The sequence below is a fragment of the Etheostoma spectabile genome, chromosome 22, assembly GCF_008692095.1.
Source record: "Etheostoma spectabile isolate EspeVRDwgs_2016 chromosome 22, UIUC_Espe_1.0, whole genome shotgun sequence".
NCBI classification, from domain to species: Eukaryota; Metazoa; Chordata; class Actinopteri; order Perciformes; family Percidae; genus Etheostoma; species Etheostoma spectabile.
The window spans coordinates 13,360,128-13,368,887 of NC_045754.1; the positions used below are offsets into that span (position 1 = coordinate 13,360,128).

At 38.7% G+C, this 8,760-nt stretch overlaps 1 protein-coding gene across 1 annotated transcript in view; it reads right to left on the reverse strand.

The window, feature by feature from the left end:
* The window catches only part of slco5a1 (solute carrier organic anion transporter family member 5A1), a 40,689-nt gene that overhangs the window by 8,107 nt on the left and 23,822 nt on the right, over positions 1–8,760 (reverse strand). The window contains exons 6-9 of the mRNA XM_032503561.1: positions 5,852–6,050; positions 2,678–2,837; positions 1,712–1,953; positions 1,468–1,532 (exon numbers count right to left, since the gene is read on the reverse strand). Of these exons, the coding sequence (XP_032359452.1) occupies positions 1,468–1,532; positions 1,712–1,953; positions 2,678–2,837; positions 5,852–6,050 (666 nt within the window). The remainder of the gene's footprint in view (positions 1–1,467; positions 1,533–1,711; positions 1,954–2,677; positions 2,838–5,851; positions 6,051–8,760) is intronic.

Consider the following 8,760-nt stretch of genomic DNA (forward strand, 5'->3'; position numbering starts at 1 on the left):
ATAGTATGTTGAAAAAAAGTCATAGTATAGTATGTTGAAAAAAAGTCATAGTATATAGGATGTTGAAAAAAAGTCATAGTATAGCATGTTGTAAAAAAGTCATAGTATATAGTATGTCAAAAAAGTCATAGTATAGCATGTTGTAAAAAAGTCATTGTATGGAATGTTGAAAAAATAGCCATAGTATGTCAAAAAAGTCATAGTATAGTATGTCAAAAAAGTTATAGTACTGTAGCATAGTCAGTAGGAACTTGGCTTGGGAACCAGAGGGTTGCTGGGTCAAGTCCCCGGACGGATCAAGTCAAATAAATACCATAGTATTTCAAAAAGTCAGTATAGTAAGTCTGTATAATATGTCGAGAAAAGTCATAGTATAGTATGTCAAAAAAAGTCATTGTATAGTATGTCGAAAAAAGTCATAAAAAGTCACAGTATGTCAAAAATAGCCATAGTATAGTATGTTGAAAAGTCATAGTATGTATGTCGAAAAAAGTCATTGTATTGTATGTCAAAAAAGTCATAGTAAAAAGCCATAGTATAGTATGTCAAAACAGTTATAGTACTGTAGCATAGTCAGTAGGAATAAATGCCATAGTATGTTGGAAAAAGTCAGTATACTAAGTCTGTATAGTATGTCAAAAAAGTCATAGTATATATTGTGTGCATCTGTTCTGTAAATATTCCAAATTAAAATTGTTGTCAGTATAGTAGGTCTGTATAAACTAAAGAAAAGTCATAGTAAAGTATGTTGAAAAAAAAACTTTTTGTAAGTCGAAAAAAGTGATTGTTGTAGTATGTCGAAATTCTTTTGAAAAACAGTCATAGTATAGCTTGCCAAAAGTACAAAAAAGTCAAAGTATAGCATGTCGAAAAAATAAAGAAGTAATTGTCGAAAATGTCGAAAAAAGTCAGTGTGGTATGTCGGAAAAAGTCATAGTATAGTATCTTGAAAAAAAAAAAGAAATCGTAAAAAGGTCTTAGTATAGTACGTATGTCAAAAATAGCCATAGTATAGTATGTCAAAAAAGTCATAGTAGAGTATGTCAAAAAAGTCATAGTATAGTATGTCAAAAAAAATTCATAGTATAGCATGTCGAAAAATGTCAAAGTATAGTACGTTGACTTATATAAACACACTATAATATGTTTGCTCAAAAAATTCGAGTCATAGTTGAAAACGGTCATAAGATGTTACATCGAAATAAAAGTCATAGAAAATTTCAAATTTCATAGCAAAGTACATACAAAAAAAAGTCATAGGTATCAATAAAGTAGGTTTTCTTCTTCCTTTTCTCAATGACACCCTGTGTGCTTTCTGAAAATCTATAGCTTAACATCTACTCTTTATGACCAAAGTAGATACAATAGACAAGGGATTATAGTGTTTTAACCCAGGGTCACACAAAATACAGTGTGTGGTTCTAATATATTTATCATCGATCATAGTGCAAATATTCAGGAACTTACCAAGAGTTCGGAGCAAGACAAACTGCATCCCAAGAGCAAAAGGCCTCTCCTGTTCATCAACAGACCTGACAAAGGAGAAATAGAAAGTAAACAATACAGATATACTGCACTGCATCCAAATAAAAGCATGTAAGAAAAATGTGTTTATCACTTTTTTTATTCAGTTCAAAAGGGACAGAAAATAAGAAAAGCTTTACGCAGAGTGGACACACGCCGACATTGATTGGCAGAAGCTGTCCCTTACCTGAGTGTGACAATGATGGCGGAGGGCTGGGCACAGGCGGTGATGAGAGTGACGATGAATAGGAATATGAGGAACGGGATGAGAGTGTTGCAGGTGCGGTCGCACTTCCCCGATACAGCGTAGCCGTTCTCGTTAAGGTAGGTTTTAACGATGACCAGCTGGAGCTGGTTGCCCTGGCCGCCAGATGATGGAGTGATGACCTGTCTGCTCTGCACACAACCGCAGTCTGTGTAGTTCCTAATCTGTGGTCAGAAACAACAAGAGCACATCTCTTTTTAAGATAATTTAACATTTGAAGCTAATGCTAGGGCTGTGCAATTAATCGAATTTCATTGGTGATTTTGGCTCATTCACAAAAACAATGTAATTGACAAAAAATATTATTTTGCACATTACATTTTGAAAGTAAACTTCTATTTTGCCTTGTGTTCTGAAGGGGAATTCAAAACAGAAAAAGTAGGAAATTTAATGGTTCAAGGTTTTTACTGTTGATTTGATTAACTGTTTCACTGTTTTTTAAGATAAATGAATGCAACATCTTTCCAAAGTCAATGAGTAATCATGTTAAATCTTCGTGATTTCAATATTGACCAAACTAATTGATAAAACTGATGATTTTTTTCAATTATCAAGCAGCCCTAGCTAATTCCATTAAAAGACTATTGCGTTATAGCTACATTAAAACAATCTAACGTAAATTTAGACACACAAACGCACACACCAGGGTGGCACCAGCAATTTGGCGCAATCTAGACATTTCCTTTGACACTTCCTGTACTTTCAGAGCTATGGGAGGACAACGTACAGAACAGGTCTTTGTTTATTCATTATGATTAGTGTTTCCATTCTCTAAAATAGTTTTCATCACTCCTTTTTTTTGCTACTTGATGTAGAAATGGCCACATAGAAATTATATCGTAAAACAGAAAAACAAAAAGGTGTGTGTGTGTGTTTTAGTGTACTCACCCCAGTGCTATCATTGCCCACAGTGCTGCATCCAGCCAGACAGGGGTTGAAATATGTAATGCCATCCGAGCCGCAGACCGGAGCGTACTCATGGATCCTGCAGCCACAGTTCACGTTGCAACTGCCGGTCAGGTTCCTGTGGGTCATCGTCAGGGTCGGACTGCATAGAGGAACACACAAAAACAAAACAAAAATCTGTTTAAGAACAACAAGGACCCATCATATCCATTTACTGGACCATTTCAGTGCAGAGGCTACATGCTTTTTTAAAGCTCTTATTTCTTCTAGCCTTTCAAAACCTATTGGTTAGAGTTAATTAAATGCGTTGACAATGTTATTTTCTTTTTTAATTCACACCTTTAAAAGTTACAGTAATGCACCGTCAGCAAGGATGAGAGGCAGGGTACTTGGCCATTCAACTCGGTAGGAGCATTTCTTCATTTATTACACATTAATGCATTTAGGCTAGTCTCATTGCAACGTCTTTTACAAGTGTGGCCCTGCTAGGATAGCAGCACACCATTTAGCTCCAGAAAAATGTATGGTGCCATAGGTCGCATTTTAGACCACATTTTCCATAAAACCCAATGCTTCCTGCTGCAATGACGATACTACTTTTTGTTCCCGCTACATGGCATCACTCCATAAACCTTTGTTTAGGCTGCCAATTTTATCGACAATGTCTACTGTAGAATCTGCGTGTCATTATTAATCTGCTGCACACAGTCCTTTTAATAATCTTTAATCTAGCCCTCCACTAGCCTGTGTGATGATAGAAGAACAAAAACAAGGGGTAGGGAGGGAAGTGAGAACTTCCAGTGGCTCGAGAGACAGTGTGGGAACTGTGGCTGGACGCTGGCTCTGTCTAAACAAGGAGCAGTGCAGCGGAACAGCCGTGGACGGACAGACGCACGCGCACACACACACACGCATGCGCATATGCACAAGTTCAAGATGCAACACGGATAGAATTAGTAATTATGTTATGTTTCTTATAATCAGTGGACTATAATTTTTCACAAGAGCATAAAGTGATACGCATCCAAATTTTTATATTGGTTGTTACAGGGGAAGCACATTTGGTCTCATCCTGACACAACATTGTCACATTCCAGACACTGTGTGTGAAGGTGTGTGCACGTTTAAAAGGCCACCAGGCCTGCTGCAGTCGCAGGCTTGCTGCAATGATTACCCATGTCCTTTTGTTCAAACTAAACCCCGGCCTTAACTGAACCTTTCAGATGCTGGGTAATTCTGTGCCGGCTGCACTGCATAAAAACTTAAACATAGAGTCAAGAAAGTGAGTGGCTACATGTGGTTTAGCGCTGCAGACACTGAACAGGAAGAATGAAGACAAACAAACTGAGTTGTGAAGGTTTATCAAGATGCAAAGGACACAGAAATGTGTCTTGCAGTATTCTGATCATGGCCCAGCTTTATTTTAAAAATGTCCTTGATTACATGCAGCTTATAATTCAGCATACAGCCCCAAGCCATACTCATGTAACACTTTTGCAGATATTCCAGAACTTGATATCTTGGCTTTGAAAAGTTTGAGGACTTTTGGAGTTTGTCATGTCCTTTTTTGTCAAATAGTATCCAGCAGGGAGAGCTCAGTCCAGACTAATGTGACACAAAGGGTGGGCCTGCTAGAAATTCCTCATGTGGGTGCTACCGGTGACTAGTGACCAGTGCGGTTCATAATGAGGATCCCCTACCGGCTCACACGTCTTATTGACCCCTTTATGAACACAGGCTTAAACAAAGACTGCCGTTATTAATGGGTCAGCTATGGGGCTTTAAAGGGCACACTGACTATTTGACAAATAATCACCACGATTAACTTAGTTATGTGAAAAGCAAATTTCAAAGAGGTTTAGCTGTTTTCTCTATGTGTGAGATGAAGCAGTTAGCTGGCCCATCTAAAATCAAAGTAAGCTATTATATGTCTATCACTTTAGATTATATGCCTGCACAACAAACTTTAAAATTAAAAAATGAAAATGTTTTGGTACATTGATGAAAGTTAATAACTTACAGTTTAATGAGATGGCATGGAGAAGATTTTTAGTATGTTTGTAAGTCAAGTGGGCCTGCACGATTCAGGGAAAAATTTGATTTTTGCTTTATTATTAATTTTTTGAATTAATATCATGATTCTCTGCCACAATTTATTTGACCATGACAAAACAAAAACAAATTGGCAGTACCAAAAATATATTGTTTGAGCACCTATAGCATATTGCGCATCACCACAAGCCTGTCAACATACGGGATCCAATGAAGAGAAGGGAGAGCATTGCAGCACTTGGGAGCACTTTAAAACCTATTTTATACAGTCTATGTTTAAAACTCACAGAAGAAAGTAGTAGCGTGATGTAGTCGGCTCATAAAATTAAATGAGAATCAAAGTCATTAAATTAATTTGTTTCATTTTTTTTATTGAATTTCTTTAAAAATTAAATTGTGAATAGGGTGAATCAAGATCACGATTTTATAACGATTAATTGTGCAGGCCTAATGTCAAGGTCACTCAGCAACGTTAACTTCATGCATCTATCTGTACGAATGTGTTCCACTCCTGCCCGGGGCTGACACATGGGATGACTGTTTTGTTTGCTGTGAAGCCTCGCTGCTGATGTGGTGTTGAGCGGCAGCTTCAGAAATAGAGGTGGCAGAGTGATTCAACAGAGCCACGAGAGCAGATGCCAGTGTTGCTAATTAATCATTCACACCAACACAATGCTATAACACATGAAGATGATGGGAGCGGTGACAGCATCCCAGGCCCACACCCTCCTCCAGTATGTGTGTATTTCAGATATAACTTCATATGCATTTTCTTTACAAATAAGCAGTTTATAGGGCGCCCTAGTAGCTCACCTGGTTGAGCGTGTGCCCCATGTAATTAGGCTCAGTTCCTATCACAGCGGCCCGGGGTTCGAATCTGACATACGGCCTTGTGCTGCATGTCATCCCTCCTTTTTATACCCCCTTTTCTTTCTTCATCTGTCCAATTAATTAAAGGCCAAAAAGCCCCCAAAAATAAAATAAAAAAATAAGCAGTATAAAAACAAATGTATAACTGGCTCCCAAGTACCACATACATAAAAGGATAAACTTTGTATATAGTCTAGGTAAATTAGCTTACAAAGCAAGTACATTTGCCCTTACCCAGTGGTGTAAGGTATGTTGATGCCTCCTAAATTGATGCTCTCACAGCCCACTATGAAGAGTGTGGAGAAGCAGAGCAGAGACACCCCACTGCAGATCATGGCGAGCTTGGCCGACTCTCTGGCGCCGAGCTTCAGCTTCTTGATGATGTAGCCCCCCAGCACAATGCCAACCCCGGCACTAGGTACGATGATCACGCCTGTGAGAGAGATGAGGGAAAATAAGGCCGGGTGAAACAGAGGAAAAAAAACTTCAGAAGTGTTGCAAACGGCACAGAAATAGAGCAGCTAATTTGTGTCAAGATTTTTTTTAACACTGATTTAATTACTGTAAAGAACGACTGACTAATCACGATTAGAATCAGATCTACAGTATTTTAATGAGGTTGCACTTACATGATTAATGTGAACATGTCATGCTTTTATATTTAATGGTTGTAGGCAGTCTTGTTGGACATGGTTGCTTGAAAAGGAAAGTTCAATCTCAATGAGACTTCCCAAGAAAAATAAAAATTAAGAATAGGCTTTGCTGTATCAATCTGATAATGCTACACTGTGGGCTACCAGTGAGTCATTTTAGATTGTGGCAGTACAGGACCACATGATCTCAGTCCACTAAAGCTGGTCTAATTGACAGCATGAAGAAAGGCAAAGCCAGCTGCTGGCAGGATGGACCGCGTGGAAAGTCGTACAGGAGTTAAGGCCCGGGTGGGCTGCACATGGCAGCCCTTGAGTCCAGCCACAGGCACTCGCGGCCTGGTAACGAGAAAGATGGGGTCAGTCAGCGGGGGTGGAGGGTCGTCACAGATAGAAGATCAGCAGAGAAGTGATCCAAGTACACAGAAATGACGTCTGGCTTCTCCTTCTCTGTATGCATGCGTTTGTGTGTAACAGAAATAAAAATGGGTCTCTTTCAGCATGCTCAGTGAGAGCTAGGCAACAGGCAACTGTGGCATGTAACATTATCCTGTAAGTGCATTTTTTTGCGCTAAAACCTTGTGCTTTCTGGAGGATTAAACATGTACACAGCCAAACAAGATGTCATATAACAGAGATCTACAGTGCACACATACATAATATGCTGTAGTAATAAATGCTACATTTTATGTAGATTAACAGGCAGTTGACAAATGTGTGCATGTTGGTGCTAATCTTTTATAGAGATCCTACATAAAAATAAAAATAAAATGACTCTCGTGACAGACCTTTCAACTGCAGCTCGTACAGCATAGGTAGAGAAAAAGAATAAATAAAAAACTGGGAAAAATAATAAGAATGGAAAGTGCACATTTGAAAGGAGGGTGGGTGAAATCAACAGAGGCACTAGAGTGAAAAAGTCAGAGAAACAGTCAGAGAGCAGCATAGGGGAAACTGCAGCTTAGGGGGGTGTGGGATATGTTACAGTGCTATTTCTGTAGCAACATCTAATGAGCATGTGGCAGTGGCTGCTCTTTAACCGCGCATGATACAGACTTATCAAGGTGGTGATTTGCGAGATTTTCTAATTGTTCTTCTGTTTATTTCTAGCAAAGCACTGTTGGTGCTGCCGGAAACATAAAATGCATCATTTTCTGTGCAGCAAAGAACCCCTTCCCCAAAAACGACCATATGGCAGTCTGCTAATAACACCAAAAACCGTATACAAGCGTTGATGAACTGAACCAAACAATATTCACTCAGTTGGCAATTAGGGCTGAGCAAAAGCTAGTTCCATTTTGGATCTAGATTAAAAATTGTTTTATTAAACCTTCATTAACTGTTTTTTAATTCCACCTGGCAGCAGCAGAAACAATGATGTAGCCTTTTATTACCTTTTAAGTTGATATGGTGAATGTGTTTTGAACATTACTGCATTCTGCTTATTTACGCAACCAGCATACACAAAGTTACGCTCGAATTCTTTTGAAGTTGTGTTTCTGGCTACTAATGAATGTAGGGCCAATATTCACTTAGTTTTTAGTTTGTTTTATCACTGTACCATCTCCTGAAGGATATATCTGTATCTTTAACTGCTAAATGCTCCAAAATATTCATGTCACTCACTTCTTAACGGTCTGCTATTTGGAGCTGTTGCTGGGCAGGTGGTGACAAAGTCATGGGCCTTAAAACCAAAACAATGAGCTGAAAGACTATAAAGCTCTGTTTATAACTGCAGAGTTGGGCAATACCTCTCTGTGTGATTGCCACAATAATTATTTAATACAATTTTGAATATAAATCATCATTGATAGCAGCTTTAAGATCCAATCAAATTTTAACAAATTTCTCTGAATGCCAAGCTTCACATTATTGTTCTATATATCAACTTATGTTGCTTAAAATTGTTAAAAACTAATCCTAACTTGATAGGTTTGATAAGATGTTATGTGAAAACAAATCATTTTTACACCCAAAAACACTGTCTGGTATTGTGGTCATTTTTAAAAAACAGTCCCTCACAATCATCAAGAGAAATGTCCCAGTTGGTCAGTCCATCTGTCTGCCTGAGTAAGCACTGTGCTCCTATCAACAGGAGTGCCCTCATCTCCTCGCCAACCATCATCACATCCCAGTAGCTTGGCATTGTTTCAGTAGCCATGACAACCACACCACCCATTTGCTCTTACCCCTTGTATCCTGGCAACAGTCTTATGAGATGAGGCAATGGTATTGTGTATGTGCGTTTGTGTGTTTGTATGCGCATCTAGGGATGACCATATGTTAGCCTCCAGAATACTTGGACAGACAAATACACAGGTAAAATGTAGTTTTCAATCACTTGTTTCTGTAATAATCCTACCAGATTGGTTTTGTATTAGTACCACTGTCTAAGACATGACTGAAGGATTTGTACATGCTACACATGTGGTGCACAAACTACAGGCAGAGCACAGGGTAGTGTGTGTGTGTGTGTGTGTGTGTGTGTGTGTG